Genomic DNA, 17,887 nt, shown 5'->3' on the forward strand with positions numbered 1-17,887 from the left:
TTCAAGATCATCAGAAATGGGCTGTACACATGTTACCTCTTTTTCGTCCCCGGCCTACTAAGATCCACCAACCCTCTTCCTCCCCAGCTCCCTGGAGCCCCAGGCTTCGCTCTACGGCGGCTACACATGCACCCTAAGTGGATCCTGTGCCATCCCCGGAAGACAAATCTAGTCTTTCTAGATTTACACGGGGAGAACTCACTGAAGGTTTGTTAGGGATGCGCATTACAACAATGTGGGAGAATGAATTTTTTTGTAGCTAAAATTTTCTTCACATTAATCAGTATGGAGGGAAGGAAGCCGACTGCTCTGAGGTCTGAAGTAAGATATGTGGGTAAAATGCCCACACATACACACCGGCGTACACATTCACACACACCCAAGTCCTTGGTAAGGAAGCTAGCAGTGTCAACATGCTCTTGATTAAGGAGAGGATGAGAAATGGGCCAGTTGTGGAGACCCAGGGAAGGAAACTAGGCATTCAGGCAGCGGGGCGAGGTGGGAGAGCGGCTTAGGCTCAGAGCGATGTGGATTCAGGTCCCGCGCCTGCCGCTGGCAGGCTGCCTGCCGCTGGGGGAGTTAGGCTCACTGGGCGCAAGTTACCTCATCTGTGAAACAGGCAAAATCTCTAACCTTGAAAGGTTGTGGGGAGAAATAAATGAAATAACGCTTGTAAAATGCTTAGAAAAGTGACTTGCACCCAGTAAGTGATTAACTAATAGGTCCTGGAGGAATAGTTTGAGGTCAAAGTCACTCAGCCTTCAAAGATTAGCTCTGAGCCTGGGTGAGGAGGCTCACGCCTGCGATCTCAGAACTTTAGGGGGATGAGGTGGGAGGCCCACTTGAGGCCAGTTTGACATCAGCCTGGGTAACACAGTGAGATCCCTGCCTCTACAAACATTTTTTTGAAAATTAGCCAGGCGTGGTGCTGGGTGCCTACGTCCCAGCTACTTGGGTGGCTGACGTGGGGGAACTGTTTGAGCCCAGGAGCTTGAGGCTTCAGTGAGCCGTGATTATACCACTGCACTGCAGCCTGGGCAACAGAGTGACACCCCATTTCTAAAAGAGGAAAAAAAGTAAAAAAGGCTTTGGTGGGGGTGGGTGTGGGTGGGGGTGGGGAAGTGGGGGGGGATGGCATCTTTTTGACCAACGAAGAAAATTGTTTTTCATTTAATTTAATTAATTAATTCTTTTTTCTTTTCTTTCTTTCTTTCTTTTCTTTTTTTTTTTTTTTTTGGAGACAGAATCTCACTCTGTTGTCCAGGCTGGAGTGCAGTGGTGCAATCATGGCTCACTGCAACTTCTACTTCCCAGGTTCAAGTGATTTTCCTGCCTCAGCCTCCCGAGTGGCTGGGATTTCAGGCATACACCATGCCTGGCTAATTTGTGTATTGTTAGTAGGGATGGGGTTTTACCATGTTGGACCAGGCTGGTCTCCAACTCCTGAACTCAAGTGATCTTCCTGCCTCAGCCTCCCACAGTGCTGGGATTACAGGCATGAGCCACTGTGCCCGTAACAATGTTAAAAAATTGTTTTTTTAAAGTTAGCTTTTCCTTCCTTGGTCGGAGGGATTAAGTAGAGATGCCAAGACACAGAAAAGCACCAGGGGAGAAAGGAACCCTTGCTAAGTGAGGGCAATTTCAGCACACTGCTGCAGAGATCAAAGGGAAGCCGTGTTCTTCCCACTGTCCTGTGAGCCCCTGGCTAAGGCCACAGATAACAACAGCAACAAAACATCCATCTCCTTTCGCTGAATTTCTCTATAACCAACACATAGGATTGTTTGGTCCTGCAATGAGCCCCCTGGAAATTTCTGAATCTACTCAAAGCACATACCGAGGTTTGGCAACAACTATTACCTAAAGATTACAGCAACCTCCAACGTGGCCTGGAGACCACTGGCATGGAGAGGACTCAAACCAAAGAGCCGATGCTTAAGGAAAGCCATTAGCCACCAGGGGAGGGGGACACAGGCACACGGAGGGAGACGGAAGGAACACGGCTAAGAGGTTGGCAAGGAGGCTGGAGACATAATAAATGGGCCTGGTGGAGAGACCATGGGAGGGTGCAGAGACAGGCTGGGGGGAGGTAGAAAGGCTTTCGAGGAAGCCAGACCACAGCAGACAGGGAGCCATGGAGGGGAGGGAGAGGCAGGAAAAGAAAATGAAGGGCAACACGGAGCCCAGAGCCTTGCGTCTCGCTGCCAGTGCCTGGGGCTGCGCACACCTCTGTTCCGTTTGAGGGCTGCCTTTTGGATATTAAGATACTAATTTAGGCATTAAAAAAAGATGATGGTCAAAGGGTACAAAGTCTCAGCGACAGAGGGGCAATTTTTCTGTTTGTTCTAGTGCACAGCACGGTAATAACAAGAGTATTGTACATTTCACAACTGCTAAGAGAGTCAGTATTTGAGGGGATGAATATGTCAGCTAACTTGATTAAACTTAATCAATTCTTTTATGTTGGGTTCATAAATCATCACATCACTTTGTGCCCCACGAATTTATACAATTATAAATCAATTGATAATTTATAATAAAAATTATTTTAGAAAAAGTAAAATAAGAAAAGGAAACAGAAAGCACCCTACTGAGAACTAAGTGCAGGGCTACTTCTCAGATCCTTTTTCCTGCCAACTAGTGTTACCTCCTGGCCAGTGTTTGTCACTAACATTCCAAAATGTAACCTGAATTCCATCCGGAGAGTTTCTTAATTACGGGTAGGATTTACAAACCACCCTTCTCATATACATACCTCTAATTCAAACCACCTTATCTGATGGAACAGATACAAAGCCCAGATCATTTGTCCATTTGTTTTATTTTATGCTCCAGTTTGTAACTATGCTTGTGTGTGTGTGTGTGTGTGTGTGTGTGTGTGTGTGTGTATCTTTTTGGTTTCTAGTGCCAATACCATCTTGTTTAGACAAAACTCTGCTAATTGTCAACATCCAAAAAGCAGAGGTCAAGAGTCTTTGAAGAATATCACATGTCAGAAACTTGGACCTGACTCAAGCTCATGGAGGTGGCTGTGGTCCCCACTGACCTCTTGTTTGCCTTCTTTCCTTGCCTTCAGATCGCTGCACACAGCCTGCCGCAGAGTGGGGCTGCTTTGCGAGGCACCGAGCGGGGCGCAGGGTTCTACGTTCCTAGTCTCCCTCACAAACAGGAAGATTCTCATTGAGAAATTACTCTCTAAAGGAAGGCAAGAAGATGCTGGAGAAGTCTACCAGCCTCTGCTGCCCAAACTTTACATAACTCTTTAATTTGAGGACGTCTGCTTTTCTCATATCTAAATAGGATAAAATGACTAAAAATAGGGAGCTACAATTAACCCAGAGGGAAAGCTGTAGTTATTTAGGGCAACACTAAATAACAGCGGAGGCCCCAGCGGTAGCGGCTGCACCCTCCTCTGTGGGTAAATATAGACACCTCCACCAGGCGCTTCCGCAGGGAGAAGCAGAGGAGGGAAGAGATGGCGGGGCTGAGGGTAAAGAAGGGAGAGGAATGGGAAGGCGAGGACGAAACGTTCGGCTGGGAATGCAGGAACTACTTTGAATGCAACCAGGAGAAATTCAGCGGCGGCACCTGCCTCTCTCTTTCTGCCTCTTTTGAGGACTGGGACGCACGTGCCTCTTCTCCCTCCCAAATGCCCTGCCTTCCAGGCCCGCCCCCCATCTCTCCGACCTCCCTTTCTCAGCCCTCTGCAGCTCCCACACCACTGCGCTCATGATACACACTTTGTTATGTTTTTCCTTCATTCCTTAGAGACACTCTCAGGCACGGCCAAAATATATGAAGCCAAACAATTGGCCAATAAAAATAAGAGCACAGCCCCTGCCCTGACAGCACCATCCACACGGCTATGAAGTGCCCTGGCCCACCCGTGTGGTTGTACAGGCAGGGCCGTGCCAGGGAGGCCAATTCGTCCACACTGTCAGCTTACCCTTCTGCTGGAATGCAGCCACGCAGGCTGGATGGGGGGAGGAAGCAGTTTACACAGACGAATCTTGATGTCTAATTCTTCAAGTGCTTAGGCATTCGATTCACTGGGTTGATTCACACAGTGACCTCCTTTTAAATGCTGTGGGTAGGAGAGCACTGAGAGGAACTTTACACCTGTTAATATCCGAAATTTGGGGCCGGGTACGGTGGCTCATGCCTGTAATCCCAGCACTTTGGGAGGCCAGCACTTTGGGAGGTGGGCAAATTCCTTGAGGCCAGGAGTTTGAAACCAGCCTAGACAACATGGTGAAACCTCACCTCTACTAAAAATACACAAATTAGCCAGGCGAGGTAGTGTATGCCTGTAATCCCAGCTACTTGGGAGGTTGAGGTACAAGAATTGCTTGAGTCTGGGAGGCAGAGGTTGCAGTGAGCCAAGGTCACGCCACTGCACTCCAGCTTGGGCAACAGACCAACACTCTGTCTCAAAAAATTTGGAAACAGAAGCCCTTGATAGCGACGGGCCTTATAAAATCACGGTTTAGGGCACGGGCAGGTTCGGGTTTGAATGCCAGCAAAATGACTTACTAGCTGTGTGAGCTAGGGGAAATTTACTTACTCAGAGCTGTTTCCTTGTAAGATAAGATTATCTCAAAAGTCCTGTAAAGACCTAAATTTTAATGACTCTTACCTAGAGCAGGCTAAAGAGCCTGGCAATTTTCCTCTTTAAAGGAAAAAATAATTTAGGGCTCAAAGGAGTTATATATAGCCTTATGGATTGAAAAAGGACAACTGAATGAATGAATTGTTACAGTAGATGGCACTCATCCCCATGAAGACTCATTCACATCTCTGTCCCCTTGGCTGACCTGTGTTCATGTGGTGAAGTCCCACATGGTTGTTACAGTGGTTATTTAACATGTAAAGAAATCCATCTTTTAGAGAAAGGGTCTTGCTCTGTCACCCAGGCTGGAGTGCAGTGGCGTGATCTCAGCTCACTGTAACCTCCACTTCCCAGGATCAAGCAATCCTGCCATCTCAGCCTCCCAACGAGCTGGGACTACAGGCACGTGCCACCACGCCCGGCTAATTTCTGTATCCTTTTGGAAGAAGCGTTTTGCCATGTTGCCCAGGCTGGTTTCAAACTCCTGGGCTCAAGCGATCTGCCTGCCTCAGCCTCCCAAAGTGCTGGGATTATAGGCGTGAGCCACCACGCCTGGCCAGGACTCAACTTTATTAGAAATTGGTCAAGGTCACTTTAGTCAGTCAAGATAAGCATTTATCTCCTAACTCCCCAAAACTGTTTTGCTCAAATTCAAAAGTCTACCTGACAGCAACACAGCAAATGAACCTTTCCCACGTAAAATGTCTTTGTCAACTTGGTTTTGAAAGACAACAACAAATGCCTATAAGAATTATGACTACAGGAGTCAGTTGTTTGGGGAAGTTTAAGAAGCTGAATTGTTTTCCAAAAGATTTATTCTTTACTATGCCTGGAAGAAATACTTTGATGGAAAAATGGCGATTATTTCCAAGTATTGGCACTCTGTCACCTGAGACCTTCGCAGGCCTTTTTCAGAGAACACCTGGGCCAAGGCGTCTCCCCTGGGGAGCCAGGCAGATAAGGGTTTCTTGCTTCATTCCCAGCTAACAAGCTCAGCATTCCTGAGACTCTCTAAAGTTAAACGTGGCTGACAGCAGCGGTGACAGGACAGTAAGAGAGTGACGTTTGGGACCACGGTTCCCACACAACCACGGTGTCTGCTGCACTGACTCCAATCCCTTTACGGAGCTAATTGCCCTTTGTGCTAAGCAAAATAAGGGTTATCTGCCCATTTTTCAGATGAAGATTCTGTCTTGTCCACACCGGGAGGAGAACCAATGCTAAGGAGCCAGTAGGAGCTTGTGGGTAAAAAAGACTGGTGACATTTCCCCTGGCCTCACAGTCAGGCAGCGCCCCCACGCTGAGCCACTGTGGTCACCAGCCATGTACTGGTTCCTCTGTTGCTACCAGGGGCTGAGCTGGAGAGGCCCGTGCGATTTGGGAAGGAGCACGTTCTCAGGGCCACGCAGGTGTCCTCTTACCGGGGAAGAGAGCTGTACTGGCGCTGCGCCTGCTGCGAGCTCTCGCGCTCCTCCTGTCGCTGCCGCTGCATCTGCACCTCCACGGACACCGAATGCCGCCCGCTCTGCGCCGCCGGCCGCGCGTTCGGCTGCAAGAGGAACATACACGCGCGTCGTCAGCCAGAAAGATCTGCACAGATCACACAACTGCCTGACTCCATTTCCATTCTTATGAATCGACTTAGAAACATTTTGAAAATTCTGTGAATTTGTTGTTTTACGAAACCAAGTTTCTTTGAGAAAAGGGGCATGCATATAATTGCTCTTATGAGCCCACAAACACTCACTTGTCTTAAACTGTGATTTTGGCTTTGGCATGTGGCTTCAATTAAAGAGATTAAACTTTCTAGTCTTCTTTTTTTTTTCTTTTACAGATGGGATCTCACTCTGCTACTCAAAGGGGAGTACAGTAGTGGAATCATGGCTCACTGCAGCCTTGAACTCCTGGGTTCAAGTGATCCTCCCACCTCAGTCTCCCAAGTAACTACAGGCGCAAGCCACCATGTCTGGCTAATTTTTATTTTTATTTTTGGTAGAGATGTGGTCTCCCTATGTTGTCCTGGCCTCAAGCAATCCTCCTGCCTCAGCCTCCCAAAGTGCTGAGATTACAGGTGTAAGCCACTATACCCAGCATCTAGTCTTTTTAATGAGGCTTGATAAAAAAATGATGACATAAGACATCATTTACCTTTCTCATACACAGAGCAGATACAATGAGAGCGAGGCTGTTCAAAAAAACTAGAAGATGTTAATGCCAAAAAAATTAAAAAATAAAAATTTACTACAACTCTCAAAAGTGGGAAACTCCAGTAGTGCACACTCGCAAGTTGGCCATGCTGGTGAATTCTGGGGGGTAGGTATATATTTTAGTTTCACAGCAGGATGCAGAATAGCTGATTCCCCTTTTGCTACAGGATGACAGTGAAATTTTAAGCCAAGATTAGTTGAAACTATGCACCAACAGGTCTCCTGTAGTCCACAGATGGCAGCCAAACAGGGAACAGAAATGCCTATCAAAAGGACAAACCCAAAAGCTAATTTCTACTTAAACTGGTTATCAGGCAATGCATTTTACCTTAGTTATTAGGAAATGCCAATTTACCTAGGTTAATTATACCCTGTAGAGACAGCTTCAGTCCTCCTAACTGAGTACTTTGGTTAGCACTCAATTTCCAGAGTTCAAGACCAGCCTGGGCACCACAGTGACACCCTGTCTCTACAAAAAATTTTAAGATGAGTCAGGCACAGTGGCATATGCCTGTGATCCCAGCTACTTGGGAAGCTGAGACAGGAGGACCCCTTCAGCTTAGGAGATTGAGGCTGCAGTGAGCCATGATCATGCCTCTGCACGTGCTAACCTGCGTAATGGTACGAGATCCTGTCTAAAAAGGAAAAACGAAAAGAAAGAAAAGGAAAAAAAAATACTTTGGTCAGCAGGTCATCTGGTGATTGGTGCTTCTCACCGGAATCAGGTTGCTGAACATGTATAGATGAGGTTTCTGGGATACTTCGACTTCTCACTGACAACGGTTAGCTTACCTTCTAGATCTGGCCTTTTGAAATAAAAGTATCTGTGCTCAAAATGGACAGTGATGCTTCTACATTTAAGAAATGTCCCAATGGTTTGTCACAGCACCAGCAGTAGGCCCCTCAAGTGATCCCGTTCCGTACCTGCCACCCTCAGTTCCCCCTCCGTGTTACGCAACGTTGTGCAACAGGCATAGTCTGAGTGAGGAGTATCTGTTAGAAACAAGTTATTGATTTTCTTTTAGAATTGAAAGCTAATGGTAGAATTTGACCTGATAATGACTTTCTAAAACAACAGTCTTAGCATTCATTTGGCGAGCTGTAAAGTAACAGGCAGCCTTGCTACCAAAAGACTGGCTCCTATGATTGGTTTTCGCCAGGACAGAAAGAAATCAAGCATCATCTATTGTTCTCCTGCAAAGCCAGCACAACCTGACTTGTTGGTAAGCAGTAATGAAGCAATATGCAGGACAAACATTTCAAAGCATATGGGCTTCGTTAGTGAGCATATTAAAAATATCCCAATACAAAAATAATGTGTGAGGAGATTAGGCTTTACAATACCCCAGTCTCTACTAGGGCATGTTTATAACCACACTCACTGGAACAAATGTGTGTTCAGAGACCTGCTTCACAACACCATTCAAATAACACATCCGTGAGGCCTTCAGCAAGAAAAACACTTCACTGAGTGAGTTCTGCTTATGCAAACAATTGTTCATTAACTGCATTAAAAGAGACATTTTCTTCCGTTACACTTGACAAGGCTGGTCAGAAAGGAAACTGAGCTGTTTTCTTCTGACAGTGAGCAATGAGAAGCTTGAGATAAACCACTGGACAGAGAGAAAACAAGTCAAGAAAACGCGACACCATTTCCTTTATGCTCTCAAAAGAACTGCGTTTTCCTTTTCTTTTGCACTCAGGGTAAGCTACACGCATGTGTCAAACAGTCTTGAAAGGTCTGGCATTCTGTAGCAGGATTTCGTCACCAGCTTTTTAAGCTCCTGCCGTTCTGGGACATGCTGCCTGTGGACACATGAAGGCAAATTGCAAGGTCTTGTAGAAATTTCACGTGTATTTTTAAGTTGTTTCTCCCACAGGCCTGAAAGTTTGATGCTGACAGAAAAAAAACCAGTCGAAGGATTTTTGTTTCCTCTGCTGTGCGTTTTCTGACACTGTTCACGTCAAACTTTATCAGCTACAAGTATCTAGTTGGATCTGGATACATTCCAATAATGACATTACCAGCATATGGGGTCTGAAAACTTAAAAGGCACAAATGAGTTTGGGATCAGCAAACTGACATATTTCATACTATCATGCTCACCAAGAAGAAACATAAACATTGGCCTCACCATTAATATTTTACTCCATTTCTCTTTCCAGAGCTTGCAAAAAGGTAGGTTACAAGGAGAATCACTCTTATCTTTAAGATAAAACTTTCATGGGCCACGTATTTCAATGAAGATTGCATACATGACCAGCCCGGACCAACAACTAAATAAGTCCATCCCGGCAAGTTTGACATGTGGCCTGAATACAAAATCACCCTCTAATTCACAATTTCAATGAAGATCTCTTAAAGACAAAAATTGGATGAACAGTATTATAATGGCAATCTTGAATTGTACACACGGTGGCTTCGATCCCTGTGGCAGGAACAAAATATGTATCTGAGTCCAAGCACAAATCGTGAAGTGAAGAAAACAGGTGATTTGTAACCTCACAGAGAAGTGCATGTTTTCAAATAAAAGATTGTCAATAACTGCAATGACAAAGCAACACCATATAGGGAAATACTTGCGTAGGCATAATTGTAGTAACTCTGGAGATTCACCAGAAAACAAGGTGAAGTTCTGTTTCAACAGTGCAAATTATAAATAACCCTGTGATGAAAGTGGTTACAAGCAGTGACCTTTCAAATAAAAATACAATCACAGCTGCCAGGGCCATAGTAACAATAGAGATTGTAAGATGGAAATAAACACATGGTGTATATTACACGGGACGCTGGAGAGCCACAATATGTGAATTTCTTCATGGCTTATGTTTAAAACCACAAGTGACAAATATGTATGTGGTTTTTGCAAGTGGACTATAAAGTACTTGTCTTTCTCATAGATTATAAAGGGATCATACTTCAAGCTGGAGGAAGCTATACAATGTTGGTACCACTTAGTAGTGTAAAATATAAAAAATGTTTTCCACAGTGTTTTGTTTTTTGTGTTTTACATTTTGGGGTTTTATTTTCGAGTCAGAGTCTTGCTCTGTTGCCCAGGCTGGAGTATGGTGGTGCAATCATAGGTTACTGCTGCCTCAAAGTCCTGGGCTGCACCACCATGCCTGGCTAATTTTTCTTTTTAATTTTTATAGATACAGGGTCTTGCTATGTTGCCCAGGCTGGTCTTGAACTCCTCATCTCAAGTGAGCCTCCCACCTTCACCTCCCAAAGTGCTGGGGATTACATGCTTGTAATGGCCTCATACAGTGTTTTATGAATTAAGTCATTAAGCATGCCTCTCAATTAAATAAAATCATTGCTTCAAAATAAAAATAGAAAAAATGAAAACACAAAATGTTTAATAGACAGTTAATAAAGAACAAAAATGAATATCCACAGTACCAAGTTTCAGTACTAATTAGAACTAGGTAATATTTTAAGACTTTGACAGCTTAATACGGAGGTCTGCTGCCACTTGTGAAACAAAATCATTATTGCTCTATTAACATTGACATAGAATATTCAATGATTTCTAATACTCTATAATTTTTCTTCCTATAGATAAGGAAAATAGTGTGCAAGCATGTGTGGGTGTGTATGTGTGTGTATATATCCATACATATATCTATAATATTTTTATAAAGGATCATTGAGATTTTCTCCTTAAATTATGAATAATAAAAATATGCAAAATTTCACGTTTCCAAGGGCACACATAGAAAACAAAAAATAAAATACAAAACATTCAAACACTGTGGATGAAGACCTGCGATGAAGATGATGGTGAGGATGATGACGATGACAAAAGACCCACAGCATTCCTTTGAGATTCAGAATCCTTATTTTAGCAATTCCAAGATACTGTGACCCTAACAGGAATTCTGTATTCCGATAAGAGGAGCAATTTAAAGATTTGGTAGGGGGCAGAAATCATTTTCATGCCATTAAATCATGTAAAGAGTGCCAACTGTTGACTTTTGAAAAGTGGCCAGTGCTAATATTAGGAATTATTTTCTACAGTAGACTTACGTACAACTTTTAATCAAGACAAAATTAACTTCTGTCTCTCCATCCTGCCTTCCCAGGCTTCTGCACCCACGCGCACATGCCATCATTATATAACTATTGACTGAACTCTTGTGTGTCTTGAATGTTGAAACGCTTAATTGCCATTAAGGATGTAAGCAATGGCTGCAGAGACTGCAAAGCATACCCATTTCCCTCACGAAGGCTTTAGAAATGAATGTTTTGGTCTTGATTGTATTTGTCTTCACTTCACCTTTCCCACCAGTGCTTGGACTTTTATCCATGCCCCCATCTTAAGCAACAGTAACATGAAAATAAAAAGGCTGCTCTACAAAACAAGCCAGGCACTTCAGTATCTGGGCTAATGGCAACCAACAGAGCTTCAGGAGTTCCCACCGTCCAAGGTTTCTGAGCACAGTGTGGCCATGGGTCACAGAGGCTTTGGCTGAGAGACAGGTCACAGGGCAAAAGAAAGTATTGACTTTGGAGCAGTGCAGAGGCTCTCTCCATGTGTGAAGGGCCCCTCTCTGTGGATGGCTTTCTGCGGGTCTATTTCTACGGGAGGTGATTTCTACCCAGCTAGAGCTAGGGTCATGCTCATTTCAAGGCTGTCAACTAAGGCAGCATTTTTTGAGTCAAGGCATGGAGGCTGCTATGAGAAAGTGACAGCAGATACTTTTTAAGTCTTAAAAAACATGGAAACAAAGGGAAAACCACCATTTTCTGAAATTCCCTAGGCGCAGGGAAGCAATCTAGTGGTGCAGAGTGGCCGTGTGCCGTGATTGTCTTGCCAATTAAAGCAGGCAGAATCCTAAGAGGGAAGGGAGAGCTATTAAAGTCTAAAACAGGAAAAGAGAGAAAAGGACAGATTTTGTTATTCATTGAAAGATGGACAGCTAGGAAACAAGCAAGCTTGAGGGAGGAGAGGATATTCACATTGCAGAGTATCAATTTTCTACCTGAAAGACTAAACTACTTTCAGTCACTCCCAACCTGGGATGGAAAGGATTTAGCAATACAGCTATTATTAAAGGCTCCATTATCCCATCTATCAGTCGTCTCAGCCAGCAAGTCTCCTTGTGGGCAACACTCAGGTATCTGCAAAGTTTTTACGGCATGCGGTACTTATGTCTGCAGCCTGCAATTTAGTTCTTTTAAAAGCAACACCAAGTCCTGTCCATATCGGAGCTCTGTAGTAATAACCCTAACCTCACCTATTGTTCCATTATCTTAAGAAAGATTTAAAGCAACTTGCTGCTTTATTTATGTTGCACCTGGCACTAAGTGAGGAAGAAGTTGCTTTTTCTTCTTCTCTTGCTCAACTTGGGAGAGAATTCACTTCAATTACGGAGCTAAGAAAATTTTCTGGACCTCTGCTCATCTAAAGACCTTTTGTGCCACTAATCAGCTTCCTCGGGCCCAGACATTATTTTGAACAAAGGGCCAGGAAGAGGTGCATTCCGTACTGCTGGAGTTTATAGAGAACATTTAAAAATAAGTGGATTGAAAGGGCTAGTTGGATGAATTTTCGGCAGCATCCTCGGCTGTATGTAAAGTAATTGGTTTACGTATTTTTCTATATGACACACCTGGCTGCACTTTGCGTGTGGGCATTTCCAACAAGCATGACAATTTCAACTAATATGGGCTCAGTTGTACACACGGCTTGAAGGTGAGTTTGTGGTTCCTTAAAACGAAAATGATTACAAACCATTCCAATGAATGAGATCACACTCCTATCCCTTCCAAACACAGTGACCCTTCAAGGTCAGAATACATACAGGAAGAGAAGAAAAGGATCCCAAGATGCATAAAGCTCATTTTGTAAAACAGATAATTAAAACCATAGACCAAGCTACATTTTAGACAACTGAGCAGCTCTTCCTAAGGTAACCATAAGAATTGGTATGAAAATGAATACACTAAGTAGAATTATAGCCACTTTAACTTCATTTACGTGATCGGTTAAATGGAGCAAGATCTCAGTTGTTTGAAAACAAAAAAAAAGAAGAAGAAGAAAAGAAAAGGTCAAGCTGTGACCCATAATTTAGAAAATTATTCCCTTTCTAAGGTAATCAGCCTGTCATCCAAATAATTCCCTGTTCACTCATTACAGGAAATGCTAATACTAGAAGATGTCTGTCTGAAGTTGCTATGGCATTTTGATATACAATAATTTGGCCCATGACCTTCGGTAGTTGGGTTTCCAAATGTACAAGATTTCCTCAAACTTTTGCCCTAACACAACTATTCATATTAAGTAGATAACATAGAAATGCACTCCAGCCTATTCACTGTTCCCATTCAAAGTTAAAATCTTATAAAGAGACCAAAATAAATTTCAAATCATTTTCACGTTTCCCAGTGAAAAATGTCTAGAACTAAGTAGGAAACATGCATTTAGCCTCAAACAAATCTGGAGGTCTTGCATGTGGATATAACGTCAGAAACCAGAAATAAACTCATCAATCTGAGTTCTCACAGACACATGTCTATTTCTGTTGTATATTTAAAATATATTCCAACTTCAAAGAGGGGTTCTTTCAAGCCTTTCCTGACCACCCCACACTCACGTGGTCCTCACCGCTCTGTGGTTTTCAGCTCCCCATGCACGTCCCTAGCCTACCTCTGCTGTATGGTTCCAAGTATCCCTTTATTCTTTATCAGTTCTATTGGAGAGTTCTGAGGGCATTTTTTCTTTTCGATCTTTGTTCTCCTGTACCAACCACAATGCCTGGGACATAGTAAGAACTCAATGAATTTTACTAATTGAACAATTAGTTAGAGTAAACGTCAAGATGCTGGTTTGAAATCCCCATTCCCAGGCAAAGTCAAATGGCGAACATGCTCCTTATGGCATGGTATGGAGAATGGTAAGCTCACATGGGGTTGTACCAGGTTGGAACTGTGTGCATGTGTGATAATTATCTCCATATTTAGTTGCTGACTTTTTCTCCTTAAGCTTGAAACCATGCTTATTACTCTCTTCAGCCCCTTTTGTGTAAATATACACAGTTAAGAATGTATTTATCACACATCACAAAAGAATCCTGCTTCAAGAAACCTAGTAGGAATAGATTGAGTCGATTATTCCAAAGAGTATAAGCAGATTAACATAATTCTGCATGTTGCTACATGGGAATGACTTAATGTACTCATCTAGGAAAAGGAACTATATACCTCAGAAAATGCCATTAACAGTAATATTGTTGCAGAAGACAATTAGAGATTTTTTTAGATATTAGAGGTAGGGAACTTGTTCTATAACCTCCCAAAGTTGTTAGGCAAGAACTGATGTCAGGAGGTGCTTATACACCTGGATGCTGATCCCATATTGCCAGTTGCCTGTTTAAAGGCCCCATCTTCTTCACATGAACTAAGCCCTTCAAACAACAGTTGACCCTTGAATACCACAAGTTTATACTTTTTGAAGAGATGGGGTTTCATCATGTTGCCCAGGCTGATCTTGAACTCCTGGCCTCAGGTGATTCACCCGCCATGGCCTCCCAAAGCTGGAATTACAGGTGTAAGCCATCGGGCCTGGCCTGCAATAATTCATCCTAATCTTGGTTTAGAGATAAGAAAACTGAGGCCGAGAGCTGGGCCACCTGGCTACTGGGCCAGTGTTCTTTCCTAGCACTATTTCTCTTCAAACTTTCAATCTAGCATTGGCTCTTCCTACATTTCTACTTTTAATCTCTCCATCCCTTCAACATAACCATTCCCTCAGTTCCACATCAGCTGGGTGGTTTACCCTGCCTCAAATAAAATGTATAAAATGTTGGGCTTTTTTGTTTGTTTTTTTAGTTTCAAGCCTTTTTTTTTTTTTTTTTTTTTTTTTTGAGACAGGGTCTCACTGCAGCCCCAACCTCACAGGTTCAAGCAATCCTCCCAGCTCAGCCTCTTGAGTAGCTGGGACCACAGGTGTATGCCACCACATCCAGATAATTAAAAAGCTTTTTTTTTTTTTTTTTGTAGAGATAGGTCTCCCTATGTTGTTGCCCAGGCTGTTCTCAAACTCCTGGGCTCAAGCAAGGCTCTCGCCTTGGCCTCCCAAAGTGTTGGGGTGACAGGTATGAGCCAACACGCCTGGGCTCCAGTCTTTTATAACATCATTCTTGCTTCTGCGCTACTCTTCCAAATATCTAGTAAATTATATTCCCAACATTTTGTCTGAACTGAACTTGTCAACTTTATGGACACTAACCTCCGCTCTACTTTTGTAACTCACATGCAAAGGTGGGATGCCTTAGACCTCAGCATCGTCTGAACTACCACCTCTACTTCCAAGATCCTAGAGTCCAAAAAATACGCTGTTTTCACCAAAACCTCCTAGACTCAAGAACCCCTAGATCCTGGGCCCTCTCGCACACTGCTAGGCTGTGAGGCTAATCCTTCCTTGAGCTATACCTGCCACCCCGCCCGGAACATACGATGCTTCCCGAGTGTCCTTGCAAGGACTCTGACACCTGTCTTAGCTTTCTGCTACGTCTATCCTCCAACCTCCATCATAGAATTAATCTACAGGTTTATTCCTTCTATCCCAAGTCCTCTAGCATTGCTGGTTAGGTCAATTTACCATGTTAACTGAACTTCCTAACACCCCATGTTTGAGTTTCCTACCTTAAGCAGCTTTTGTTATTCCCTTCTAACAGACTGACTCTCAAGTCTCTCAAAGAGATTATTTAAACTACTTGTCATTTCAAAAAATCTGCCCCAACACCTCCACTCCTAGAAGTGCTATCATCTTTAGGGCAAAACACAAGGTCAGAACACAGGTCTGGCATTGAGAAAGCTATTCAAAGTTTTTTCTAGAAAGATCATTCTGGTGGCTATGTGAAGGATGAAGTGGAATAAGATGGATTCAACAAATACACAAAGGGGAGGCAAGAGATGAAAGAATCAGGGATTACTAGACCTGGTGCAGTGGCTCAACCTGTAATCCTGACACTCTGGGAGGCTGAGGAATGATGATCACTTGAGCCTGGGAGTTCGAGACCAGCCTGGGCAACATAGTGAGACCCGGTCTCTACAAAAAATTTAGCAATTAGCCAGGTGTGGTGGCACCTGCCTGCAGTCCAGCTCTTTGAGTGGCTGAGGTGGGAGGCTTGCCTAAGCCTCGGAATTCGAGGCTGCAGTGAGCGATGATTGCACCACTGCACTCCGGCCTGTGTGACAAAGTGAGCCTTCACCTCTTAAAAAAAAAAAAAAAAAAGAATTACTAAACACTGTACTTTGTACATTACAGGCACAATGGAGAAGTGCTGAACAAATTAATTTTGGCTCTGATTCTGATAAATATGTATCTATAGAAAAATAGTCACTAACTTTAAAAACATGTTTAGTTGAGAGTAAGAATACTTTTGCTATGTCTTGTCATAAGGCTAATGAAACCTATTACGCAATGGACAGATGGTGGAACAAGATATAAAATTAAATTAGCAATGATAAAACCCAGATGGAAATGAGGAAAAGGTCAACATGTTGAAGGTCAAAGGACTGTGGCTCCATCTTGTCTCTCTTCACAGAGCACTGAGGTCACGGCGTAGCGGCCTTTGCTGCAGTGAAGTCCTAGGACCATCCACTGTGCTGAGGAACCAAGTACCTACCCAGGGTTGCTCAAAGCTGTAAGTCCGTCGCCGATCTTCTACATCTTCATCCTGCTTTGCTTGTTGAAATTCTTGCCTCAGACGCTGTATCCGATCATGGTTGCTAGGAGTTGATCTGTTACTGAAAGAGAGATGAGGTCGCAGTGAATACCCTTCAGAAATATTATCTGTGAACTGCAGTTCCTAGCAAAACATGGCAACTTGCTGTGAAATGACGCCATCTAATAGAAAGTGAATTTTAAAAACAATATGTGGGCATTTAAAATATGTTTTCATTTTGGCTTTAGGATTAAGGCTTATTGAGGTTATTTCAGACAGATATTCAAGAGGGCAAGCAGTATTTTTAGATATTCTTTTCTTGCACTGTTCTTTAAAAGCTTCATTTCCTTTCTGTAATCTGGCAAGGTGTTGGCAGGGAAGTTTTTTTGGAAAGGACATTGCATTAAAAGTCAGATATAACAGGGTCTGGTCCTAGCTTCTGTACGTTCTTAGACTAAGGCACTTAATGTTTCTAAGCTGAAGTTTTAAAAATACATGGGGTAGAGATTTAACTCTAAATAACTTAGTTATAACAATCAAGTGAGATGACACCATGAAATATAGCTGGACAAATGTACAGTAATATTTTCATAATATGAGCTTCCTATTTATGAGTCATCAGAGGTCTCTAAATAAAATTAAATTCTCACAGCAAAAATGAAAAGCACTTTAAAAAATAAGTTCAGGTGGTAGTTTGATTTAACCAGTTAGTTAACAACAATACTGCCTTCTTTTTGTATAACATTGAATTTTAATTCTCACAAAGACCTTATAAGTACAGAAGGTAGTATTTTATACACCCACCCACCAACCCACCTACACACACACTTACAAATGTAGAACTGACATTTAAAGAAGATAAGTGGTTTGTTTGGAGTCTCCCAGCTGGCCAGTGGGCAAGTGGGACCAAAATCCAGATTTTCTGGCTCCTAGTCCAACCCTCGTTTCACTAAGCCATGCATGTTACTTTGTAAAACATGTATCAGCCTCCAAAGCTCTTCATTTGTAAAATCATACAAATTTTAAAAACAGTATTTTCACAAGAGTAATCAAGATTGATGACCAAAATTAAATCAATCATAAATATCACAGTGCTTCTGGTCTATGCCATTCACTAAAGCAGTAAGTTTTATCCTATCAGTGATATGGACGGGAGACAGGTAAATACTGGGTAGAAGAGGGTGGTTCCCCAGCAAAGACCCCCACCCTCAAAAGCCTGGAAACCCATAGTCCTAAAGGAGAACAGCATTCCTGATTTCGTGCCCAAAAGTTGCCTTTTGGCTCACCATGCACCCCCTATCCTGTACATATAAACCGCAAACCCCAGGCTCTAGGAGCAGACAAACAGAAGAGCAGAAGAGAGGCAGAATGGTATGGCAGAGAAGGAGAGATGAGA

General features: G+C 43.1%; 1 protein-coding gene across 23 annotated transcripts in view; it reads right to left on the reverse strand.

The window, feature by feature from the left end:
- PARD3 (par-3 family cell polarity regulator) overlaps positions 1-17,887 on the reverse strand; it is an 838,158-nt gene that overhangs the window by 121,485 nt on the left and 698,786 nt on the right. For all 23 annotated transcript variants that reach the window (XM_074405259.1, XM_074405258.1, XM_039478614.2 and 20 more), the window contains 2 exons: positions 16,453-16,573; positions 6,031-6,158 (listed from right to left, as the gene is read on the reverse strand). In XM_074405259.1, coding sequence (XP_074261360.1) covers positions 6,031-6,158; positions 16,453-16,573 — 249 coding nt within the window. The remainder of the gene's footprint in view (positions 1-6,030; positions 6,159-16,452; positions 16,574-17,887) is intronic.

The sequence above is a fragment of the Saimiri boliviensis genome, chromosome 8 (genome assembly GCF_048565385.1).
Source record: "Saimiri boliviensis isolate mSaiBol1 chromosome 8, mSaiBol1.pri, whole genome shotgun sequence".
Classification (NCBI taxonomy): Eukaryota; Metazoa; Chordata; class Mammalia; order Primates; family Cebidae; genus Saimiri; species Saimiri boliviensis.